Genomic DNA, 27,253 nt, shown 5'->3' on the forward strand with positions numbered 1-27,253 from the left:
AAAGTAAAAGGTCAACATACAAGACAGAACAACTCAATCTATTGATAAAGAGCATATTGTAAAAAAATTGAAAGCACATAGTGATTGCTGGCTTTTGACTTCAGTCAATGTTGTCAGTAGTTCTAGTACTCAGTACTTCTTTTGCCCTTCTCATGTTCAATTAGTTGTGAAAGCTTAAGCAATTAGTCTTCGTAAAAGCTTTGTGCAGTCTCCTACACACTACCTTTATTTTGTAGTAGGATGAAACTGTGGCAGAGAGGTCAAGGTTTGATCCTTAAATTTCTAGCGTCTTTTTGGTTTCAGCTTTTGTGACCTACCTTTGATGTCATTTAAAGAAATAACTTAGTCTGAATTAAATGCAGATGTTCAGATAGAGCCATGGGCTAAGGGAATCTATGAAGTTTTCCTTAACCTCCTACGCTTCGGTTAATGTTTAAACAGAAGTCCTCTGGTGTAGGAGTTTCTTACTCCTTCGGAGAGCTAGTGGTACCCCACAATAAGGATGCACAAGAAAACAGTGTCGTGGCTTTCTTTTACTCTCTTTTTCCTGACAGTAGAAGAAAATAACTGACCTACCTGGGGAAGTAAGTGAATCTCAAAGAGACGGGAAGAGAGACAGAGGATAGACACCCAGAAGCTTTAAGAGATGTTTTGGTTTTGAATTAAAAAAAAAAATGCTATTTTGTTTCTGTGGGAATTATTCATGCTACATTGAGCAGAAGACTGCAATTCCTGATGGAGTCTAGTTTTTACTATTCTTGTTCTAAGAACCACAAAGATCTGAGATGCTTAGGTTTGTTTTTTTTCTCTGCATTTCAGCACCACACATTCCATGCTTACAGTGTAACTAAATACATCACAGAATCACAGAATCACAATATGCTGAGTTGGAAGGGAACCACAAGGATCATCAAATCCAACTCTTAACCCTGCACAGGACCATGCCCAAGTGTCACACCATGTGCCTGAGAGTATCGTCCAAATGCGTCTTCAACTCCGTCAGGCTTGGTGCTGTGACCACTTCCCTGGGGAACCTGTTCCAGTGCCCAACCACCCTCTGGGAGAAGAACCTTTTTCTAATATCCAACCTAAACCTCCCCTGACACAACTTCAAGCTTTTCCCTCAGGTCATGTCACTGGTCACCATAGAGAAGAGATTCAGTCAGCTGGGACCTCTCCAGATTCCCAGGACCACTCAAAAATCATCGAGAGATGTTTTGCAATGACCTCAGCCAGATCTTTGAGGATTCTGGAATGAATCCCATCAGGTTCCATAGATTTGTCAGGATCCAGCTGGGGCAGCAGATCCTGCACAAGTTCAGGGTCAACTGGGAGTTGATCATTCTCACTGTCATGGTCCTTCAGCTCAGGGCACTGACACCCCCTTGGTCTGTCATCTTTGTTGAAGACAAAGACAAAGAAAGCATTAAACACCTCTGCCTTGTCTCTGTCCCTGTTTGGGAGGTGACCATCCTCATCCTGTAACTGGCCAATGATGTTTCTATACTGCCTATTGCCATTAACATAATTGAAAAAGCTCTTTTTATTGTTCCCCACATTTCTGGCCAGCTTCAACTCCAGCTGAGCTTTGGCGACACAAATTTTCTCCCCCCTGCATGCAAGCAGCATCTCTATTCTTCCCATGTCTATATTCTTCCCATCTCTATATTCTTCCCAAGCCAACCATCTGCCTTGCCTGCTTGACTTCTGACTTTTGGGAATTGCCTGCTCCTGCACATGGAGGTGATGTTCCAGCACCTGCAAGAAAATTTTCCCAGGGGACCTTACTAATTGCCTGAGCAGCCTGGGAAGCCATGGGAGGCCTGAAGTCTGCTCTACCTGTGTCCAGAGTTGAGGTTTTGCTGGCATTTTTCTTCCTGTCAACAGAGATTTTAAACTCAATCTCTTCATGATTGTTGTGGCCAAGACAGCCAACAATCTCCATATTGTTTACAAGATCCACTCTGTTGACAAGCAGCAGGTCAACGAGGGCATCTTTCTGAGTTGGCTCCCTTAGGACCTGTTCCATAATGTTGTCATCCAAGATTTTTAGGAATCTTCTGGCCTAGATTGTACCAGTTGTGTGATGGTCCCAGTTAATTTCTGGCAAGTTGAAGTCTCCCATAAGGACAAGGGTAGTTGACTTGAAAGTGTCCCTTAGTTCCTCAAAGAATAATTTTTAAGTGTCATTGTCCTGGTTAGAAAGTCTACAGCAGAATCCCACGATGACATCTACATTGTTTGTTTGCCCCTTGATTCTTACCCAGAGGCTCCCAACTGTGCCATTGCCAGCTGTGAGCTCCATACATTCTAACCCTTCTATTACACACAGTGCCACCCTTCAGCCTCTTCTGCCCTGCCTATCCCTCCTGAAGACCCTGTAACCATCCAACAGGGCACTCCAGTGACAGGACTCATCCCACCAGGTTTCACTTACGCCAGTGATGTCAAATCTCTGGACTGGGCCCAAGCTTCGAGCTCCTTTTGTTTATTCCTCATGCTCTGTGCGTTGGTGTAGAAACATTTTATGTGTGGTACATTGTAGCCAATACCTGGTGAGGCAGATTGAGGGATCCCATTAGTGCTCGTTTCATCACATTTTGGTACACCATCCCATTGTTCATCACTGGCCAGACTGGTTTTGGCCATTTTCCACCTTCCAAGCAACTTTAAGTCTCTGTCGAGAAGCCCTGTTAGCTCCTCCACTAGAACTCTTCCCTCTGAGGTAGGTGCATCCTGTCAGATGTCAGTAGACCAGGTGTTGAATACATCATCCCATAGTCAAAAAACCCACATTTTTTCCTATTACACTAACCTTGGAGCCACTTATTGACCTGATAGATCTGCCTATTCCTATCAATATTATTCCTTGTTGCCAGAAGAATCAAGGAAATCACTACCTGTGCTCCTGATCTGCCTACCAATCATTCCAGGGCTCTGAAGTCTCTCTTGATTGCCCTTGGACTTTTTGTTATTTTGTTGCTATCAGTTGAACAACCAATAGCGGATAGTGATGAAACACCACTGTTGGGCTGAGATAAGATTTAGCTCTAGACTTTATGTACCAGTATATATGGGGTGATTCCTGAAAATTGGTGTTCTTCAAACATGACCTATCAATTCAGTCGCACCATGTGACTGATGATGTGCTTATCTGAGCACTGTACAAAGCTATTTGGGAACTTCCCTGAGTCTTATTTAATTCTCTAGGAGTTATCTATATTAGAGTTAAAGCTCTTACCAGTCAAAGAAACCACAGACTGAAAAGGCACAGAGGTGTGAATTACCTTCTGTGGCAGAGAAATCATCTTGGTCATTGGTAAGGAAACTTACATTACCTAGTCTGTGCCATCCAAAGAATTTTGGCTAACCTACCACCTTGTGTAGCAACAAATCTATAGAATATATACCAAGTGCAATTGTTTGTGTCATTCATATATCACCTCAAACTTCATAATAGGTTTAGATATAGGTGTTAATGGAAATTAACTCAGCCTACAACGTTCCTAGGATTTGATGTTTGAGAGGCTACAGTCTGCTATGCTGTATATATAGTCATCAACATCATTCGACCAGGAACTTGAAAAAAATATTTTCTGGAGACAAATGACTTTCAGTTATAGCTCAAATACTCTCTCAAGAAAATATGTAAAAGTCCAAGCAGTGTCCTGAACTGCCATTTTTACTGATTAGATCAGGGGTGCATATATTACTTATATCATGACATTTTTTAGTATACGTTAGTTGATGTTATAGAATCATATTTGCTGTGATGCATAAACAGAAAAAACAATGGACTACATTTGACAAACACAGAGAATATCTGTCTACAAATGCTTCAAGGCATGAATTAGTGAGGAATAATATTATCTCCCCCCCCAAAAAAAAAAAAAAAAAAAAACCAAACAAAAACCCAGAAAGCTCCCAGGGGCCATGGATAGAGAAAAAATAGAATTAGAAAATTATAAACCATGTACAAGATTTACAGGCAAAGTGGAGAGATATGTCTTTCTCATTAATGTTAAAATATTGTTGTATGGCTCATAGTCATTCCTTTCCATGGAAAAGTGTTATCCATGGGATCTGCTCTGTCCCAGTTGTGGCTCTCGACCCACCTTGTGGCTGTATTAACTGTCCAGACAAAAAGCAGAGTCCATTCCTGTGCATCCAGTTTTATGTTTTCACTAAGAAATGAAGCAAGGTAAAAATTTTATTTTGGCAATCACTGAGAAAAATAAGTTGAAGACATAATATGAAAAGATGGACTCTCTAAGGAAGGTTCCATTCAGATTTTCCTCCATAAAGTTCATTCATTCATTCAGAATTGTTAGAAAAGGGAGCATCCAAAGTGAATGGTAAAGATTGTGTCAGTTCAAAGCAACTGTGGTTTACCTCATTACTTACGATGTTGTCAGGTTTTCATAGAGCTTTTAGAAATTGCTATTTTCATTCATATCTTAGAGTTTATTTTATTTTAAGTATAATGACCACCTAGATTTGCATGAATTTTTTTTCTCTGTCCAAGATAGAGAGTTCTGTATTTAGATTATAGCCATTATAGTTCAACATTATTATGTTGTATATTTAAGATAAATGCTGTTATTTTACAAACTATTACAGATTTTGTCCTACAATTTTGTTGTTAACTGTCTCCTCATGACCAGCGTAACAAACTGCAGTTGCTCTGTGATGAGACTGAAATCTTGGAAATTATTGTCACATAGTTCTGCAAATTATAAATTCATCTAACATTGACGTCATGAATGCTTCTGTACTTAAAGATTGCTTTAAATTTCTTAGAGAAATGAGTAGTAGCATACAATGTATGTTTAAATAAAACAGTGTGCAACATGCTGCACACCAGTGTTCACTGTCACTGCTTTGTTCATGAGTCCTGCTGCAGATACATTGAATCAAAGGATGTTTCGAGCCCTAGGGAATCCTGGGAGTAATTGGAAGATTTCTGTCATAAGGAATTATAAGAGATTTTTGAAGGACAAACTGAATTTAGGATGCATACGATTTCAGTAAGAAGTGGAGATCTGCCTTCAACCTTGTGCTGTTGAAAACATTTATATGCTTTCCTGGACATGTTTCATATAATGCTAATTTTTTACTATCACAATCATAGACTTTCAACTTTAGAAAAAATATTTCTTTTTATAAATACATTTTAGCAGATGTCAACATTTGTTTGACATTATTTTTCCCATACAACTCAAGGGAGGAGAAAATGTAGATTTAACTGAAAGACCAAAGAGATTGGGGAAAGGAGTGATGTCAGAGCTAATTACAGTCACTGGGATGGACTCAGCTTGACAGACCATTATTTCTCCTCCTAGATGTGGCGAGGGAATGGGTTGCTGTCCAGGTGGATTGTTTTCACCAACCATTGCTTGCTGTACTTTTTCCTGAGGGATCCTTAACGCTCCAGCATTAAGTGTTATGCATCCAGAAGTGCTTGATATCACAACTGTGTATCCTCTTGTGACAGAAGTGGCCATAATTGTCATATTACAGGGCAGAAGCTCTTATGCATCATACATTTTAATGAATATGTATCCTTCATGTGGTGGGGAACCACCTGCATATTCACCGAGTAGAAAATGGAGTCTAAAGAGGGTTTATAAAAGTCTACAGAATAGGCTTCATGATCCTAAAACGTTAGAACTGTCTTAGTAATTTGAATCAGTACATTGCAAAATAAATTATAACCATCCTGAATTCTTGAAAATTATGACATCTTTGAAGGTCTGAAATAGATAATCAGTAAGCAAGAGTTTCCTCCATGAAATTCTCTTTGCGAGTCCTTCCCATGGGCTGCAGTTCTACAGGAGCAGTGTGGGTCCCAAAGCAGAGAGCCACAAGTCCTGTCAAGAAACCTGCATCAGTGTGGGCTCCTCTCTCCATGGGGCCACAGGTCCTGCCAAGATCCTGCTCTTTCATGGGCTGCTGCCAGGGCTTTTTTTTCCACTTCTTAACTATGTTATCCCAGAGGTGCTACCATCCTTGCTGATGGGTTTGGCCTTGATAAGCAGCAGGTCCATCCTGGATTTGGCTGGCATTGACTCTGTCAGACATGGAGGAAGCTTCTCAGAGGAGCCATTCCTGTAGCCCACACCCCCCAACAGCAAAACTTGGTCACACAAAACCAATACAAAAATGCTTTCACTGAAACAAATAAATTATTAAAGTGAATCACTGAACTTGCAGAATAATCATTCCAGATAAGGGGGAAAAGGATTCAAAACAGTAAAGACAACAAAAGCATTCAGATCTAGAGATGATACCATAATTGAGGAAACCTGAGTGAAAGTACTAAAGCAGCATGAAAGCTAAATTGATTTTTGGGAGCTGTATAATTCAAGGAAAGTTTGACAGTTGTATTATATACTAAAAAACACCTACTGTGCACAAGGAAGAAACACCTCCTTTATATATTGTCCTTTGATATTTTTAAGATTATTCATGAGATAAAGTTGCCCTTCTGGCTGCAATGAGTTTCTGTGAATTTGTTTATTACACAAAGCTTTCGAAGGAAGATCTTAATTGTCTTTACATTATGCTAGTGTTTTCTGGGGATCAATTTAATGGATCTTTGAATGAAGTGTAATTCAACTTAAACTGATAATTTAAACTATGTTACTCCTTTCATTTTCCAGTAATTTTAAACAAAATAGCACTATGAACAAATAATAGTAACAACTTTTTAAAATAAACTGAATTACATCTACTATGTATTGACTGTAGGAGCTGTTCCCTTCAACTTCCACAGCTTCATTATAGATCATATAGTGAGAGCATTAAAAGAACCTATGTCATTAAATATTGAACCCATTGTGACACATAGTTTTTGACATTCTCAGCTTAGTACTATCACGGAATCACAGAATCATAGAATGCTTTGGGTTGCAAGGGACCTTAAAGATCATGATTAAAGGGTGTTGAGTGTGTTTCCTTTCAGGGAAGCTCTCTTGCATAGAACTACACAAATGGCATATGCAGTGCTTTCAGTGTGCTCCCACTTTAGAGATGGAAAAAACACAGGCACATAGAAAATTATACTCTGTTTTGAACAACCACAACACTGTTGCAGTTGTCACTAGAGTACAAATAATGTCTGTGACACATCGTACAGAGGGATTATAATTTTTTCTTTTAAAAACAGAATTGGTTTAAAAGTTAAAAACTGTGGTAAATACAGCTGGAACTGGATTATTAATGTGCTACGATACCATCTCTTATGCACTGTGCAATATTTAAAATAAATAAGTTATCAAAACCTGTGGTGACATCCCAAAGCTCTCAATCTTATACAAAACTTTGATTTTATTAAATCAGGTCACTGAGGTAGTATTGATTCAAGGAGAAGAATTCGTACTATTGAATTACCAATATTATAATATATCATGCAAATATTTCTTGTTGATTTCTTTCCAATCTAATGTCTAAATCAAAGAACAGAAGACTATTTTAACATGGGAAATAGTGATGAAAAGTGTGTCCCTTACCAGTTCAGAGGATTACAAGAATGTCAGAGAACAATTCATTTTTCCTACACTTTTTTTTTCCCATATCATCAGCCTGGAGACATGAGGTGATGGTGCTCTAGAAGTACTGCTCTTTTCTTCTCCACTCCTTTTCTACATTATTTTTGTCTCCTCCCATTTTCTCTCACTATTCGTGTCATTCTTCCTCTATATGATTCTGGAGAGTTAGGGGGATTTTTTGTCTATTTACTTCTGGAGTTTGTCAGTGCTCCAGTTTAAAATCTGGAGCCATTTTTGATATTTAATACATACCATGGCTGCATGATTTTCTTTTGGTGGCTTATAAATCTGCACCCATATTAGTAGGTAATGTAGTTCAATAGGCATGGATTTACAGTGTAAATCAATCAGTGCTGAGGACCCAACATCACCATTATTAATGTTTCAGGGAGCTTTGACTCACACTAGACCTCATTTGGGACTGAATGCCCAGTCCAAGCAGCTCAAGTATCTGAGGTGTGAGACAATGTTCTGGTGCAGATTCACCTGAAAGAAATTGAGTTCACATACTCTTGAGACACAAGTGAAACAAGGCATTTCAGCTGGGAACAACCGGAAGGTTTTCTTAAAAACCATGCTCTGGATCTAAACTCAAACACTAATATAGTCATATTTCAGCAAAACACTCCAAAATTTTTTCTTATTTCACAGCCTCAAAATTTTGATAATTTCCTTGTTTCTTTCATGAACTATTCACTTTTTACAGCTCACGCATGTAATTATTCAGTGACTTTTTTTGGAATCATTCACAGACGTACAGCATAGGCAAAAGATACCAATGTGTTGATTTGCTGCCCCCTTTCCTTTTCTTCTTGCGCTTATAAAGGATAGCAGGTTTGCATAAAATTGTGAAATCCACCTGGGAGAAGTTCCTGGTCATTCAAGCGTTATGTGTGTCTTGCAGCTGAGGTTAATTCAGGAGAATATGGGTAATCTTGTCCTTTCCTTAACAAAGTACAATGACAGCTTTGAGAGAGAATAATTTGGGACATTGTATTTCAGTATACTATTTCTTGTGAATTGGCTGTGATATTTTCTTCAGTGTGGTTAGCTGTTATATTTTCAAGCTTTATATTACTTTGAAGAACTTTTTAAAAAGTGTTTTCTTTGCTTCATGAGGAGTCACTCTTCTTTGTTTTTAGGATGTTATAGCATCAATAGTGAAATGTTATAATATTGCTCATTTTGTTAACAATAAACTCCTCATAATTTGTTATGAGACCTGTTATTTTCAATCTTCTCCATAACAGAAAAAATAAACCTATAAAAAGAAATGGCCGGTGTTACATATAGAGCTCAATAGAAGAATGTATGAAAATTATTTCTTTAAAGATGAAGACTAAAGTCTGTGTATTATGGCAGTCAGCAGTGATGATCTGTCTTTTTGTCTATAAACAAACTGAAACACATTTAATAACTAGTGTTAAAGATCATCACCATCAACTGTAGATTTACAGGAAGAATGCAGTTTATTATTGCTTTTTTAATTAGCTGAATTCTGTAATGTTGGTATTAAAACTACTGAAAGTAGGACTCTTGATGCTGCACAAATGAAAGCAATCCAGTATCTCATTTACACTCCTCTCCCAGTGTCTGCAGCAGATCTTTAAATAGAACAGGCTACACACAGAAATTTATTATTGCAGCTGATAGCAATTTCTTTGCAAAGGTGTCTGGGGGCATTATTCATGAGATTCATTCTGGTAGACTCTCCAGCTGAGATCCTCACTCCCCAGATCTGCGGGTGGTCAGTTTAGGAACACACTAATCAACTGCTATGAACAAAGGCTGTCACAAGACTTACTTATTTCCCTCTTTTAAAAAATACAGGAGGTCTTTCAGCTTCAGATTATTTCCTTTAATCTGATTGCATGGATATTATAAGCAGATAATAGAGCTTTTGAATCACATATATTTGATATTTCATTAGTGCTCATCCTAATGATTGTGCTATTATCGGAAAACCACAGCGACTGTGATTTGATACAACACACTTTATGTCTTCTGCATTCATACCCACAGGCACATGTGACCTTATCAAGTATAAAGCAGACATCTTTCTGTTCAATACTGACAATATATAGCAATCACATGAACTGACCTATCTAGCTATTATTTAATTTTGGCCATAAAAAAAAAGGAGAAGACCAAATAAGACCTTTAATGAAATTATATTTATAATAAATGATAGATGAGAATGTCTTACACTTCTGTTTTTCCTGTCTGATTTTGGTTTTCCTACCATATCTGTCATTGTGTTATCTTTGAATACTGTAAAAAAAATCATTTGTACAAACAGAATATGCATATTTCTAAGCCTTTTGTTTTGTCACCCCTCAAGACTGATTAGAACTTATATTATTCTGTTGCCTATTCTAATATTGTTTTTATGACTGAAAACATAAATTTTCAGAGTTTTTAGCAGAGATATTACCTGTTTATTCTGTTTCAGTTTCAATGTAGTCACTACTGTAAGCATAATTCAGGTTTTTTTTACATCCTACTGTGCTGCCACAAGCTATATGTAATACATGATGTTTCCATTTGCAAAGTAAAGTAGTAACTTTCATTTTTTTTGTTTTCATGATTTCATTTTTTCAGACATAATAGAAGAACTGTTTTTCTGTAGCAGTTGTTTGGACTGTTTTATGAAAGATGGAACACAAGCAACTACTGAGACATTAGAAAAGTCACATATCTCACCATGAAAGGAAACATAAATTAAAATATAAAATTAAACACCAAAGAACCTGTCAAGTCACCAATAAAGATTCTGGCATGCCTAATACCAGGTGCACTACTAAAAACAAAGAGACCTATTACAACTATAAGTCAAATGCCACCGATTTTCAATGAGTATAAAACCTGTTCTGTTTGTTTTAAGTGCATTTTGGTACTTATACATATTTTTTTGTTTTTAATTTAAATTTTTCAGTGATGCAGAAAATTGGTATTGTGAATGCCCTAAACTCTACACAGGAAAACTTTGCCAGTTTGTGACTTGTGATGAAAATCCATGTGGAAATGGTGCTACGTGTTTTCCAAAGTCCAATCGAGATGCTGTTTGCTTGTGTCCATATGGAAGATCTGGCATCCTCTGCAGTGAAGGTAAGAACCATTTTCGTCATGCGTTGGTTGTAGTTTCTATCATTCATAGAAGCTGTGGAAAGAAACAAGTCAAATATTTTGAAGGCAAAACACTGAAAGTGACCACCTCCCCACCTACAAACACAGCTCAAAATCCAGTCAGAAAGAATGGCTGAGCTGATCACCTTCCCCAAGTGTTTTTTCATAAAAGTGTACATCAGAGAAAGGGAGACAGATAGATCAAAGAAACTGAGAGTTTACAAGCTAGGAAATACAAGGTAGTGTCTGATGTTTTAGTAAATTACCTGGAGAAGAGCTGAGGGAGAGATTTGACTGAGAGATCATTTGGAGAAATTGATTTGCCCTGTACTTTGATTTTTCCTCTACTTAGGGAAGCATTACTTAGTACATTTTGCATACAAAATCAGTTTATAAAGAATACTTTCTGGATTTTAAGAATACTACCAGGTACCAAAATTTGATTAATTTTTCCGGTCAAAAAGAGGAACAAATTAAAATTTACCAAGTGCTTTGCCATGAAGCAGGAGACAGTATGAAGGGAAATTAATAAAGCAAAGTAAATAGGTCATTTTGACTTATATTATCAAATGAAGGGCTTTTATTCCTTGGGCATTGATTATAATGATTGTTCTAGGTCAGAAATTCCTGTGTGTGAACATCCAAAGTATTCTTGTCCCCTAACAATCAATGTAGCAAGAAGTAATGATTGAAAAATCTAACACAGAGAAAATAATCACTGGTCCTGAGTTGATTTAATGATGCATATGAAGTTCCTTTTCAAATAAATATTAAGCAATTATCAGTTTGGTTTTGTCATATCACATACATATTTAAGTCCTATTTAAAATTTTTATTCCCCAAATTTTCACTAGATGAACATTTATGTTTTATCCATGTTTTCATCTAACCCTGATAATTAATAGTAAATAGCAAATAGAGGCAAATACATAAAGTGTGTATGATACTTTCTTGGTAATCTTTCTTAGCTTGCAGGAGCACAATACATTGGGACTTCGTATGCTGTATCTCTAGTCATACAGCCTACCTTTCTTTGTTTCTTCTCCATTCCACTGTATCCTCTTTAAAATGACACTCCAGACCTGACTCGAGGTGCAATATTCAAGGTGTGATAATGCTACTGCTTTGTACAGTAGTGTTTGACATTTTTCTCTTTTACTCTCTGCCCTTTTCTTAAACATTTCCTCCATTCTATTTCCTTTTATGAGTACACTGCTGAATTCATGAAAGCGCTTATTAAAACTCCTAACACCTGTCTCTTTGAATGCTGATGGTGAGTTCAGAGCCCACCATTTTATATTTAAGGATAGGACCGTTTCTGAAATCTACCCCAATTTGCATCTGTCAATGCTGAGTATCATCTAATGCTTTTTCTCTGTCACTGTTTAATGAGGCTCTTCTGCAACTCTTCACATCTAACTGTTTCTAAATTGAGAGACTGAATAAAAATTGAGAACATAAATTGAAAGTACACCAATTCATTAGTTTGATTATACTACAAAGCTGAAGTCTTTGAAACCACAGAAAAAATTAATTTTATTGAATGGAAAGGGAAAACTCTGTTTGGATCACCACTGTAAGCAAGCAAAATGAGAAAGAACACTCAGTGTTGTAGGACAGAGTATAAATGTAGGCCAATAAGGTCGCAACATAAGAAATTATTATTGAAATATGAAAAATTATTTTGTTGAATCATGTCTTAAGAGTTTAGAAGGAATAGAAATAAACTGAGCACAGACAGAGGTCTGAAAATGAGTTGCAAAAGGCCTCATTGTCACGTATTCTAAAACAAAGAAGGGAGAAACAGAGACACAATGCAGTGAAGTCTGGATACATCCTTGGGGATAGTCCTAGTAGCATCAAAGTCATACTTTTGGGGAGGTATTTGAAGATAATGATAGATTGCCTAATTAAAATGGTAGAACAACTTAAATTTTTTAGAAACAGAAACAAAATGTAATTGTTTACTATAACAAAATGATATAGTATATAATAAATTTAATAGAACTAAATGGTCCATTAAAATTAAAGCATAGACGTGCACATTTTAAACAAATTATCTTCTGATTTAAGATACACAATACTTTTGTCTGAACTATTCAGGTTAGTAACCTAATGCATGATACTTTGTGTCTGAAACACTGAAGAAAAGCTGGTTTCTCCTAAATGTTTATCAGATAATATACCTAAATATCAATTGAACAGTTTCCTGCCACAGCTGGTTGTATTGTTGATAAACCAATGAGATAGCTAATATACCAAATAGAATTGCAGTTTCCTGCCAGCTTTGCTGTTCCTACCAATAGAGATTATTTAAGAAAGACACAGTAAGGATAAATAAAGAGGTAGACAGTCAGAAATGGACCCACTGCTAGAGGTCTTCCCCATATCAGAGCTTCAATTGCCATCCATTAAGAGCTAGAAGTCAAACTAAGAAAGACATCAATCTCTACAAGTATGTAAGAAGTGATAATAAAACTATTGTCACTATTAAAGGAAAGCAAAACAAAATAGAGAAAACAAACATACAAGTGTCAAAAAATTTGGGGGTTTTATTTGTTATGACCAGTTAAAAATACATCATTTTATGGGAAATGTACAAAATTCAAAAAGTGAAGAAAGTTATAGGGCTACCCTAAATATGACAAATGAGGCAAAAATGTAAGGAGAGAGAGTAACTTCAGTTAGACAAACCAATATAAATATGGAAAAATAGATAAGATCCAGGATTGACAAGGAATTTTCTTACATATCTGAGGCTGATGGAGCACACTACAGTGTAAGCAGGCTGGTAACAATGGCTCTGAGTTTATCTTAGTTATTTTATGCTTGTTTCAGACATCAATAAAGCTTCCTAAAAGCATGTCCATTTTTCCCAATATGTGTAGCAAAGTGCATTCTCTCTCACTACGCTTTTTCCTGCTTTTATCACTAGATGAACACGTTATTTTGACTGCAAGTTGACAATTACGCATTGAAATCTCTCTCAAGAAGCTACATAGCTAAGGCATAATGGGCCAAGAGAATGGAGGATGAAAATATAAAATAGAAGAGAGGACAGGCCATGTTGATCAGACAGAGGACATGGCCAGACAAGCATACTGACCAGCCAACTATTCACATGTGACTGACCCTTTTTGTGTCTGTATCCCTCTATTTTTCCACACTTATTCCTCCTGAAATCACCTAATTCTCTCTAAAAAACCTCCTTAAGTCCTGTGCTATTCCAAAATGCATCCTGTGCTATTCACCTGCATCCTGTAATGGGTCCCATACCCCATGGTAGTTACACCCCTCTGTTCAAATGGTGATTGATTCAGTGTTGATTCATTGTGGTTGTGTCATACCTTGATACTGGGGCTAAGAGTCTCCTGAGATAGGTCTGGAAGGGGTCTGGACAAGGTGTTCCTTCCTCTGAATCCTTAAGTTGGGTTCCTGCCTGCCTTTGGGCTCTGTGCTCCTCTGAAATTGTGGAGATGGACCTGTGGTGGGCTGATGGTTCCTGGGATAGGACTGGGACTTGACTATTGGTTTGTGGAGTTAAATGACTCCACAATTTCCAGCTTACGGGGGATGGGGAGATCAGGTGGAACACACAATCAGTATGCAACACTTTGGAACAGAGATGTCTACATGGGCAGTTTGACTCTATCTCCCAAGCAATTTTGGCTTTTTAAGATATATATAAAGGGATCTATGTCATTTAAACCGAGTTCAGTTATTGAGCTCTGTCTTTTCAGTAGATTTGTGTGAAAGCAGCCAGCATTCAAGCCCTTAGTCTGCTAAATTTCCTTTCATATTTAAATTAGTAAAAAGTTGCTTGCATTGTGTTTTTTGCAGACTGTAAATCTCCTCCAGTGTTTAGTATCACAGATTTGATTAGAGTTGTTGGATTGCTACCATCTCAGTAATCAGCCTTTATTTCTTTTTTTTTTTTCCTGTAATTTTAACACTTCCATCTAAACACGGGCTGGAGGCATTCTCTAGTTGGTACAGGAAATTGATATAGTGTGTGGAAAAAAAAAAGGCTAGTATGTCTGAAATATCTGATTGTAAGGAATTTTGATATATAAGACACAGAAATTTTAAATAGGAAATATCAGGGCATCATTGTACTGTGAAGTTGTGATGGCTTCCTAAATGCAAGTGAAGCAGAAAAGGTTCCTTCACCAGGACTGGAAATGAAGACCTGGAGTTCTAAACTCTTTATGTTATGTTGTTGTTAACTGTATGTTACACAAGAAACTAGATCCCTTGGGAAGCTGTTTGTCATAACGTGGCATTTTGTTAAGCCAGGAACCAAGAGCAAGCACTTTCTAAGCACAAATGCAAATTTAAAGGGAGAAGGATTTCAAAGGAATGTGCATTGCTAAGATGAGTAATTGTGTACATTGCAGTGTTTTAGACCAAACTTCAGCGTTTTAGTTTCATATATATGACAGCATATATGAAGCAGACCTAACTGTGACACTGCATTTGGCAAACACATCCTGAAAGTGCCATTCACAGCACTCATTCACAGCAATCTCTAAGGATCTTCCTTGAAACATTTCTCAGCAACATTTATGGTAATGCTTCATAGTCCAAAGGATTCCAGCAGGTTTTCTCTAGGATGTATTCCCCCATGCATAAAATTCATTTCAAAGTGTTGAAGTGGAAATAGCCACTTGCTTCAGGTTCTGTAGAGCGAAAATCAGCCTGCATGAGAATTGTTTCTGTGCAGCTATGTTTGGCGCAAAATGTCACCTTCAGAGCTGTTTGAGTCTAAAGACTAAATCATGCAGTTCAGTGACAGCAGATGCCCAAAGGGTATTTGGGCATCAAAAAAATCCTCAGCTAAAAAAATCTGCATTGCAGGGTTTCTGGTCAGTGATAATAGACCTTGGGGAATGCTGATCAGAGTTACTCTTCTTCCTGTTCAAGACAATTTGTTTCTGGGTCATTTGGTTTTCAGTGGGCCTTAATGTCCCCCACCTCTTCAATGTGAGGAATGTCATAAAAATTGTAAAAAACACACATAGGCACACTCACACACTATTATGTCATTGTTGTATTACCAGTTTTTCAGATTCATATTTTCATCTTTGTGCAGTGAAGTCACTTCTATTATTTCAAATTTCAGCTCTCAATCAAAGTATAACTGATGACTCCATGATTACTGATACCACTGGACAAATAAAAGGAATCCATAAGTATTTATTGAGGGTGGGGAGGGGAAGGCGTACACTTCAATTACTCATTTTGTGCATCACTAACTCCTCATACAACAGTCTTCCAGACATTAAGAGTCTTTTACAACTACTTTGAACTCTCAGCTGGCACTACAACACCCTTCAGCTCCAGCACCCCTTAGCTTTTCTTCCTTGGACTTCCCAGAGTTTCCAGTGAGAAAAGCGGGTTTGCATGGCAAGGTTCCCCTGCAGCCCGTTGTTAAGACCATGGTGAGACAGTCTGTCCCTCTGCAGCCCATCAAGGTCCACAGTGGAGAAGATATCCACCTGCAGCCCATGGAGGACCCCACACTGGAGCAGGTGGATGTCCACAGTAAGCTGTGACCCCATGGGAAACCTGCACTGTAGCAGGGTCCTGACAGGTCCTGTGGACCTATGAAGAGAGAAGCCCATGGTGGAGCAGATTTGCTGGCAGGACTTGTGACCCTATGGGGGTCCCACGCTAGAGTAGTCTGTGAAGAACTGTGGCCCATGGGAAGGACTCACATCGGACAAATTCATGAAGGACTGTCTCCCATGAAGGGGCCCCTGTGCTGGAGCAGGGGAAGAGAGCGAAGAGTCCTTTCACTGAGGAAGAAGGAATAGCAGAGACCTCATCATAACCCCCATTCCCCATCATCCTGTTCCCAGTGGTGGGAGAGGAGTTAGAGAATGCAGAAGGGAATTTAAGTCCAGGAAGAAGGGAAAGGAGGGGACGAATGTTTTAAGAACTTGTTTTATTTCTCATTACCCTACTGTCATTTGATTGATAACTTTTCCCCAAGTCAAGCCTGTTTTGCCAATGACAGTAACTGGTGAATGGTCTCTCCCCACCCTTATCCCAATCCACGAGCTTTTCATTATATTTTTTCTGTTCATCTGAGGAGGGGAATGATACAGCTGCTTTGGCATCCACCTAGAGTCAATCCACCATAGCTTGGAAGACTGTAAAACACAGTGTCTGGTGATAAATCTCATTCCTTTTTTGATATTGTCTTTGCAAATATGTTGTCTTTGTAACAACCCCGTGCATGGCTTGGGGAAAATTGGCTTGAGACCTACTCAACCAAAAGGAATCCAGGGGTGCTGCTCTAAAGTCAGCTGAATATGATCCGTCAGTGTGTCCAGGTGGCCAAGAAAGACAATAACATCCTAGCCTGTATCAATAATAGTGTGGCCAACAGGCCAGTGATTGTCCCACTGTACTCAGCACTGGGAGGCCATACTTGAAGTACTGTGTTCAATTTTGGACCCCACACTTCAAAAATGACATTGAGGTGCTGGAATGTGTTCAAAGAAAGGCATAGAAGTTGGGGAAGGGTCTGAAAAACATGTCCTATGAGGAGCATCTGAGGGAACTGCAGTTGTTTAGTCTGGAGAAGAGAAGACTCAAGTGAAACATCATTGCTCTCTACACCTATTTGAAACAAGGTTGTAGTGAGGTGAGGGTTGGTCTCTTCTGCCATATCTCAAGTGAAAGGACAAGAGGAAATGACCACGATAGGGGGTTCAGATTAGATATTAGAAAAAAAAATTTCACTCAGAGAGTGGTCAGGTATTGAAATAAATTGCCCAGGGAGATGGTGGAGTCACCGTCTCTGGCAGTGTTCAAGAGGCATTTGGATGTGGCACTTGGGGATATGGTGATTATGGTGGTGCTGGATGATCAGTTGGACTGGATGATCGTGAAGGTCTTTTCCAACACTCATGATTCTTTAATTCTGTGAGTCTATGAAACATGTGAGAAGGTCTTCAGGAGAACTACTCATCCCACAGTGTATATGGCTGCTGATCCTGGAGTCAGACACTGAGCTGTGTTCGCAGTTAGTCAATGTTAATATAAAAGAAGTGTTTTTTCTGATTGCAATTCTCTAGCCTGAAGTCTTCTTCTCTTTCTATTCCTTTAATCTGTCTTGTTTTTTGCAAAGTATTGTAAAGCTGTGGTTCAAGATGTATTGGCAGTGAATGCTGAAAGAACATTAACTCAGAAAATTCAAAGAAAATGAAACCATTATTCTTTTTCAGCTTTGTCACTTTCTTCTCTTTGCTAAGACTTTTTTCAAACTGAAGTTGATTTTTTTTTTAACTCCCATTTTTTATGCTCACCTCTAATAAGATGTAAAATGTTAAGGAATTAAGTAGTTGGCTATATTAATATATTTATATAATGGGATAATTTGTCATTATTTGTTTGTGAGGCAATGGAACATATCATATGATGTGTTATTACTTGTTCAGTACTGGGAATGCACAAAAGCACAATGATGAATGACATAGAACTGACGGAGAGACACAGGACAAGAGCAAGGACAAAAAGTTGATAAAAGACTTCACTACTCTGTCAGAGCAGTGTGTGTTTTAGGCACAGTGTTAATCTGGAGTCTGTTTTTACAAGGCTCATCATCAGAGACATTGAGACACATCTTTGTTCTTTACCACTTCAGACTGCACTCCAAGAGCAAGGGCAGAATTCAGCTTGACTGGTGTCTAGACAGGAAAAGAAAAATAATCCAGTGGGGTTAGCTGTGCCCTCTGCTATTTCAGCCAGTGGCAAACATTTTACAAAAATGTTTCAAGAAAAAGATTATGCAATTTTCTGCACAGTCTTGGCTCCATAGCTTTATAACAAAAAGATAGAGAATAAAAGGAAAACATGGAGCTATCTTACTTCACACAATGTTACCAATCACTGTATTTTTCACACAGGGTTATTATTATGTGTTTTTCAATTTCCAAGTTAAAAATATGCAAGAGTGTGGTCATTGCATGAAAGGAATCTCAAAGACAATATTTTACACTGATGCACATTTACTGATGACCTTTCACTTTTTTATGTGATTGAATAAAAATCTATTCATAAATAACTCAGTGTAGAGAAGAAACGTGATTAAAAATGTGGTATAAAATCTGTATACAACAGTCCAGAAACAGATAAACTATGGAATATCTGTCAAGCTAGATAGATTGAATTAGGCAGAAATTTAAGCTTTTTACTCAGTATTTCTAAATTCTAACATTTCTAAATACATTTTACTCTCCAGAGACGAGGATAGGGAGGACTATTTGCAAACACTTACTGCATCTGCCTACCTGCTAAGGATAGGGTAGTTAATTAGATACTGCATCTGACTTCTACTAGGTATGAGAAACTTCTTCAACATGGTGGAGAAAACGGTGAAGTAAACCAAAATAAGGTGTAATGGTTTTCACAAAAAATGCCTGTGGGACTCCTATTGCCCTAAACAGTGTTTCTTCCTGTGGTGACCACATGCCTAATGAAGGTATAGCTCCATATGGTGCTCATCCACCATTTCAGGTAGCATCCGGGCACGGTGCATGCACAGGGAAGGACCAGAGCAGAAGGAAGCAGGGCTGGGGTATGACAGCTGATTAACAAGTTCAGGTAGCCAACACTAAATAAGGACAATCCAACTAGGGAATTTTTTTAATTCCCTAAACTTGTTGGTGGGTGTGAGTTGCTCCTCTGGAGGCGCATGCCCTTCTTCCTGCCAATCTCCTGATAACCACTGTTATGTAAATCTTTGTGTGCCCAGATATTAAGTTTAGCCCACTACTAGTGATATACTGGATTTACTATTGTTTTTGCTTGGATAATTGTACCCCTGATTTGCATTACTTACTATTTTGTTATCCTCAGATAAGTTGTTGATCCCAAAAACTATTGACTGGTGGTGTCCACTACCAGGTATGGAACCTAGAGCATGGCAGGGATGTCTTAAGCCCCTAAAATGATGAATATATTATGGAATGTACTTCATGGCCCTAACCAAATGCACAGTTAAAGCTGGATGAAAAGACCATAAAGAGTTGAGAGGAGATGCTCAAGTAGTCAAAGATGGACATCACTCAGGAAAATTGCTTCTTGTTAGATGGTTTGAAAATGGTTGTGCTCTGGTACCTAGGAGCAAAGACTATCCTCTAATCTGGAGTTCAGAGATCTACACTCAGTTCTTCAACACGCACCAGGCTTTGTGCACAATTTTGTGTAAATAATTAGGTTTCCATGATCCCTAGGGTTCACATTCTTTAAAATCAGGGAAAAAAAAATTGTTTCCTTGATTTTACTAAGAATGAGTTCAGAATTTCACAATCATTTAGCTTTTATGGCAATGAAGACCAGAGACAAAGAACATGCAGAGTGGGAAGTGGTTTGCAGGATACAGAGCAGGTAGGCTTTGTCCTATCCATCTTTAGAAGTCTGAAATACATTACTCTTACTTACAACCCAATGATGCCTTTTTATTTGGTGTGGTGAAATAAGGATTTTAGAATACTGTTCACCTCACCTGGATAAGGTAGTTGTTTTATGTGAAAGACACTGCATCTTAAATGTGCCTAATTTTTCTACTGATATAAGTGCAACATTGGGTGGTCAGCTGTTACATAGACATCGATGTCACAGCTCATATAATCATAGAATCATAAAATGGTTTGGTTTAGAAGAAACCTTAAAGATCATCTTGTTCCAAATTCCTGCCATGGGTAGGAACACCTTTCACTAGAGCAGGTTACTAGTGAATGGGACCAGGGATGTGGGATAGTGGCGATATTTCTCTTTTACTCTCTCTTTCTTTACTTCTTCTCCTGATTTCCTTTCTTAATATTTTGGATATCTTGAGACTGGATGGGCTGGATTTTACTAAGTTGTATATGTTAGCATATGCTAAGTCAATTCTTTGTGAAATGCTTTATTTTGGTTGAATGTTACCCTTTAAACTTTTGTCAAGTACTCTTATTTTCTAAAGTTTAGCAGTAAAAGTACCCTCTGAGAAAATGTGTTCAGCTTTTCTCATATGCACTCTCTCTCAAGGTGTTTAAAAGAGCTGAAGGCTCTTCTAATATGTCCGGAGGGTCGATATTGTTGGAGTTTTTATATTTTTGAAGTAAAACCCCTTCAGTGAGCTTGTAGCTCAGGGCCTGGTGTCTTACACCAGGTTTCAAATTTAGAGATAGATTCCACAAACTAGAGACGGTGATAAAATTTTCAGAATTATGTGTTATTGTTTCTCCCACACTGTATTCAAAGCCAGATGCTTAAATGTTAATGTAGATTTACTTGGGGAGTATTGATGATGATGATTTCCTTTCTTAATATTTTGGATATCTTGAGACTGGATGGGCTGGATTTTACTAAGTTGTATATGTTAGCATATGCTAAGTCAATTCTTTGTGAAATGCTTTATTTTGGTTGAATGTTACCCTTTAAACTTTTGTCAAGTACTCTTATTTTCTAAAGTTTAGCAGTAAAAGTACCCTCTGAGAAAATGTGTTCAGCTTTTCTCATATGCACTCTCTCTCAAGGTGTTTAAAAGAGCTGAAGGCTCTTCTAATATGTCCGGAGGGTCGATCCCCTTCAGTGAGCTTGTAGCTCAGGGCACACCAGGTCAAATTTAGAGATAGATTCTCGGTGATAAAATTGCTCCCACACTGTATTCAAAGCCAGATGCTTAAATGTTAATGTAGATTTACTTGGGGAGTATTGATGATGATGATGATTATAATACTTTACTAGCAGTTACCAATCTGGTTTGTACATGGTACTGTATGCCTTCCTCCCCCAATCTCTCTTATTGCTTTCATTAATAAAGCTGTATCCAGTCACATTTAGTGCTCAGGCTGGTTAGACGTAACTGCTCAAATCTTAAACCTACTCCAATACCCAGTCTTTTAAGATTAAGCTTTACTCAGCTTTCTTCCTCTCTCTCCTGTTTTAACTAAACCATGTAGTCAATATGAGCATTACATGATCTCTGCTTTCAGCATCAACTACAGGAATTGGCTACTGAATTCCAGTAAGAAATCCTTGAGGCAGTGGGGGTGCTTAGTAGCAGCGCTCTATTGTCTTTTCACCAATACAGACGTGTATAGACTTGATTTTATTTGTAATTCACATAGGTCCTATTCACTGTGCTGCAAATTCATCCTTATATGGCTTCTTTTCATTATTTCCTCTACCTGTGAAGAATTATTACTCCATAACCTCTTCAGCACGTCCTTGTGCACACTTTCAGTCAGATGCCTGTCAGAGATGGCATTTCTTTTAAGAGGAGAATTTCTTTGTGTGTTTTCTCTCTCCGAGTTTTGAGTCAATATTACAGTGTACAAATTGTTACAAATAGAGTAACAATGTTACCTAGAATCCAGGAGATGGCAGTAGTTGCCAATAATTCATTTGAAAAATAAGCCTATTTACAAAAGCTGAAAAATAAAGACATTTACCCTGACCGGAAAGCCAAACTGTATCTGCATACGTGTAAAACATTGCAACATAACGAATAATTAATTTTATTTATGAGTTCTTAAGTTCTAAACTAGGCTAGGAAATAGAGCTTGCAAATACATATGTTAAAGAATTTGCCCTAACACAGAATTTATTTTTTTTTTTTTTAATTCAGCTATTAATATTACTCAACCAAGTTTCAGTGGTACAGATGTCTTTGGCTATACCTCATTCCTAGCTTATTCTACAATCCCAAATATCACCTTCTACTATGAATTTCGCTTGAAATTTCAGTTGGCAAACCATGACTCAGCTTTACAAGACAACCTGATTTTTTTCACTGGACAGAAGGGCCAAGGTAAGTTTTATTTGTATTACCTATCCTTATACACTTTCAAATACTCATTAAACAAGTAGGATAAAAATATATACAGGTTTTTCTTGATTCTTTTTAGGATATAATTTCATTAGGGGGATAATAATCCCTTCAATACTTTATTGTTTTGTAAAGACACAGTAATTCAATCATGTTGTATAAATGTTTCTTTTCATTATGGAGAAATATAACTGCTTCCAGTAATTAAAGTTAACAGTTAATTTGACACTTGAGGTAGCATATTTCTGAACAGAAGAAACGGAAAACAAAGTCAAAGTTCTCTCTTGTCAGTCATACACATAAATTTCATTATTGATCACATATATTTGGTGTGCAATTTTGAGATGCTGCCTCAAATCTTCTTCCACTGATACTTACTTGATTGGAAAATCAATCTGTCCATCCAACATGCCACAGCCATCCTGCCACGTGTCTCGACCTGCCACAGGGGCAGCCATGAATTGCTGCTGTTGTCACAGTGGTTCCACTTCCAAGACACACAGGACTCAACACTGAAACCCAACCTTGTGGCAGCTAGCTTTGGACTCTGTGTTACTCATGTCAAACAAGAGACTCTAACCCCTGAGACGACTCAATGCAAGTTAACCCAAGGTAGCTATGAGTAAGTTGTGCCACAGTCTGTATAGCAAAGCATTCAACTTGATCTGATTAACACAGCTGAGAAGCAGGTTATATAAATCTACTTACAGCATTTGTACTAAGATTTTAGCAATACTTAAGGTATCTCTTCACAGCACCACTCTGTGGCAGGCTGCATGGCATTAAGAATTGCAATGGGCTAAAATAGAAATACTACTTGTGTTCTGTCCATCTTAGCATTACTCCACAAAGAAGCTATAACATGGATGAAAGTTGAAAAACACATAATGAAAATTTAATGCAGATGTAAAGTAGTCAGAGTAGAGACTACTTTATTCTTCATAGATCATAAGAAGCAAGTAATTTATTTTTACCTTGTTTCTGCAATTGGAATGTAACCTAACTGTTGGGTTTGGAATTGTCTATTGGGTTGTTGAAGTCTAGGAGGGAGTTTTGGTGATGTGTCTTTACGTCTAAATCCAACACAGTGACGGAGAGTGATTTAGGTAAGTAAATATAAGTCTCTACTACAATAGTAGATGCTTTATCATATCTAAAACATCACATAAGTTTGGTAGATATGGTCCATGAGTTACAGAAACCCACTGCTTATGCTGAAGAGTATCAGAAAATTAATACTTCAGGAGGATGAAAGAGGGGAGAATTTATTATTATTAGCAGTTTTAAGATACTGAGCTCCCAAAACGCATCATTAAAAATCAATTTGTGGGAGGCATGATGCAGTAACATATATGTCTAAAAAAACAACTGCAGTACATCACATCAGAAGGATACAGAGTATTCTCCATTGCTTTGTTAGTACATTTGATATTTTCTTAGGTCTTGCTTTCTGTTAAATTTCATTGCTTAAGTTCCTGCACCCTCTGGGGCTTCTTCCCCTTTCTCCCTGTGGCAGACTTCCAAGAATCAGACTGTCAGTTTATTACTATGCAAACTAAAACTTGTTAGCTTAGAACAGCTCAGCAGTTTACTCATCTGTGATATAATTCAGTCTGCTACTTTTCATTTGCAAAGATTCTGTCAAATTTAGCTAGTGCAGCTCAGCCAATCAACTGTACTTCAGTGTGCCATGACACCCTGGTACAGAACATTTACTTAATTTATCAGGTTGATTACCCAAATTAGCCTAACTTAAATACGTACTAAACCACTGTGAGTGTATTTAAACTCAAAACTCAGCTCTGCCTCTGTCTCTGTGTGAATCAGATTTTGCTGAGTTTTCTTCCAAACTTCAGTAAAACATGGTCAGACATGTAATCCTGCTAACTGTACTACATTCACGCTATTTTATCTACATCTAGGTCGAACGCTCCGTATGCCACATTTTATCCCTGGGAGAGTCACCACTCATTCCCAGGCAGTTTTTCCTTTCGCTTATTGGTGTGGGCAGAGGGAATATTGTCTTTCTTTTTTCAGTAGCTGAGTAGAAACGGTGTGTAGAGTTGAAGTTACCTAAAACATTTCCATCTAGTCTTCCAGAAAACAGTGTTCAGAAGCCAGTGTCCCCATCATTAAATTTTTATAAGAATAGTACACATCTCTGATGTAATACAAACACAAAGGAATCTTTAGAACATTCTTTTCAACAACAAGAATGAACCATCACATTCAGACATGTTTCTGCAACCTTGGGAACTGAATTTCAATCACCTATTTGAAACATTTCCAGTTGTAGGAAATGTAACCAAATAAAAATTGTACCAATTAATTCATTGCCTTTGCTCCAGATAGAGAAAATGCAAATATGAAATGTAGAACACCAGCGGTGCAAAAAAACCTGGTTTTTTTCTCTTACATTAATCAAAAGAGAATAAAAAAAATTTGCTGCAGTAAAATTTGTCTCAAAAAGATCTGCCTGCAGGGTGTATGCTGTACTCTCCAAGTGATTGTGGAGTGTAGGTCTTGCAATAATATTTAGCTGACCTGAGTTTTAAAAAAGAATCTTACCAGCGTCATTTTTATTAATGAGAATTACTAGCATTCCAGGCTTATTATGCAGTTGTCAGGCAGAAATCTGGCTTTTTGTTGCTTTGTATATAGTTTGTGGGGGGTGGGGAACATTGCAGTATGATAATAATGCATTTCTGCATCCCCTTGTCAAATGAGGGCAACACTTAGCAAAGAGAAAACAATGAGGCACCTGATAAAATGCTGTTGGTAAATTGCTGTTTTCTCCTTAGTTTAAATGGCTGGGGAGACTAAGCACCCTACATTTTAATTACCAGAAAGCAGTTTCTTACCAAGTGAACTTCACTTACTTCACCAAGAGCAGATGCAGTTGTTCTAACAATTTACTGAGTATCAAGCAATAACACTCTCACCAGGAGGAGCGTGAGGGTTTTTGTAGCCTACGATCTTGCTATAAGGAGGTATTTTTAATATTTCATTTACATTTTCCCCTTTTTCCATTTCATCCCATTTCTTGTAGTTAGCATTCTCTTGCTGCACCCTACCTGATTCCCCTCCACTGTTGTCTCTGCCCAAACCACGGGCATCGATGTCATGGCTAACCTCCTGTGAGTTACTATCACATTCTGTTCCAATACATAGTTAAAGTTAAAAACTGTTTAATTTATGCAGACTCAGCATTATATTATTCTGCCCCAACTCTGGCAGTATTCAAGGCCAGGTTGGATTAGGCCTTGAACAACTTGATCTAGTGGAAGGTGTCACTGCCCATGACAGGGAGGAAAGGGACTAGATGATCTCCTAGGTTCCTTCTGACCACTTAGCAGGGTATGATTCTATGACTATCTTCACCACATCATTTTTGTAGAGTCTTGACACTGTTGCATTTCTTTGATTTCCAAAAAAGCATTTTAAAAATTCAGAGAGCATTTTAAATAATGGTTTGTCTTTACTGTGCTTCCCCTAGTTTTGCAGGTCAAATCATGTAAGTACTTGTAGACATTGCTGAAAATAGAAACTTTAGTAATGATTTTTTAAAAAGAATTGTTATTTTCAGTTTGGAAATCCTTCACTGGTAACATGCCAGTGGAACTGAAAGTAATGGAATTTCATTCAGTCATGAACAAACCATTGTAATAAAAAATGAATAGTTTGTGTTCTATATAACTCAGTGTAACTGCCCACTTTCTACAGAGGCAGTGTATTCACAGTCCTTGAGATAAGATTTTATTTTTCAATATATTCCTGTTGTATCAAAATGCTGTATAGAAAAAACAAACTTCTGTATAGAAAAATCACTCCCTTCCCCCCACATTGCTAATGCAGCATGTTCGTTTATAGAATATGAGATAAGGGGAATATGGCAGTTCTGGCTGTGAAACAGCAGTATGCAGAACTTCAGTGGGAGGACAATATAGGTGTCATTGTTTCTTGGGGTAAAGCCTGTTTTATCTTTTGCAAATGAAGCAAATTTCCCATGCGTTTGAGGCAGAGGTATCAAGACACATCTGAAATGAGGGTCACCATATGATTCTGGAAGAACAAATAGGAAGAGACCTTCCCAGAAACAAATACAAAATGAGATAGCCTTATGAAAACAAAAGAAAATATCAAATAAAGCACAGTGTGCAGGCATGAAATTGAGCACTGAATTGCTCGAATTCACATGAGACTTCTAAAAATAAATAGATGGCTTTGAATTTCAAATCAGGACATCCTAATGCGAGAGTGAGTACATTCTTCTCCTTCCCCATTTTTTGTATCCTGGTTCTTTTACTGTACAAAGTGTATATGTAAAAGGGTGGGAAGAAGAAACAAGTTGATCATGTTTTCTCTAAACAATGGTGATTCCATTCTTGCCGGCATGAGAGATTGAATTCTTTTCAAAGATGCCAGTGTAAAAACGTGTTTACTTGGACAACAAGGAACAGGTCCAAGACTTGAATTCTTACTCACAGGCTTTAAGTCAGACTTAAAATCCTTCAAATGAGATTTTATACTATGGTGACTGAAAAACACAAACTGCAATTATATTTATATATCATATAAATACTAAGAAATTAAATTATTTATTTCAAATTTGAAAATTAATGGGTTCTAACCTGAAAGTTAGAAAGGCTTTAGAGAATTAAAGCATATGGCTGTTCTGACCAGAGAAATACCAGTAATGAACAATCTAGAGCCACCCTAATCTGGGGCAGGTACAATAAAGTCTCCAGGT

At 37.6% G+C, this 27,253-nt stretch overlaps 1 protein-coding gene across 1 annotated transcript in view; it reads left to right on the plus strand.

Annotated features, from left to right (window-relative positions):
* LOC113992859 (protein eyes shut homolog) overlaps nt 1-27,253 on the plus strand; it is a 262,860-nt gene that overhangs the window by 194,949 nt on the left and 40,658 nt on the right. Inside the window, exons 8-9 of the mRNA XM_027730560.2 lie at nt 10,486-10,658; nt 22,303-22,485. Of these exons, the coding sequence (XP_027586361.1) occupies nt 10,486-10,658; nt 22,303-22,485 (356 nt within the window). The remainder of the gene's footprint in view (nt 1-10,485; nt 10,659-22,302; nt 22,486-27,253) is intronic.

This window comes from Pipra filicauda, unplaced genomic scaffold (assembly GCF_003945595.2).
Source record: "Pipra filicauda isolate LSUMZ 115617 unplaced genomic scaffold, ASM394559v2 scaffold30_size5312502_pilon, whole genome shotgun sequence".
In the NCBI taxonomy this organism is placed as follows: domain Eukaryota; kingdom Metazoa; phylum Chordata; class Aves; order Passeriformes; family Pipridae; genus Pipra; species Pipra filicauda.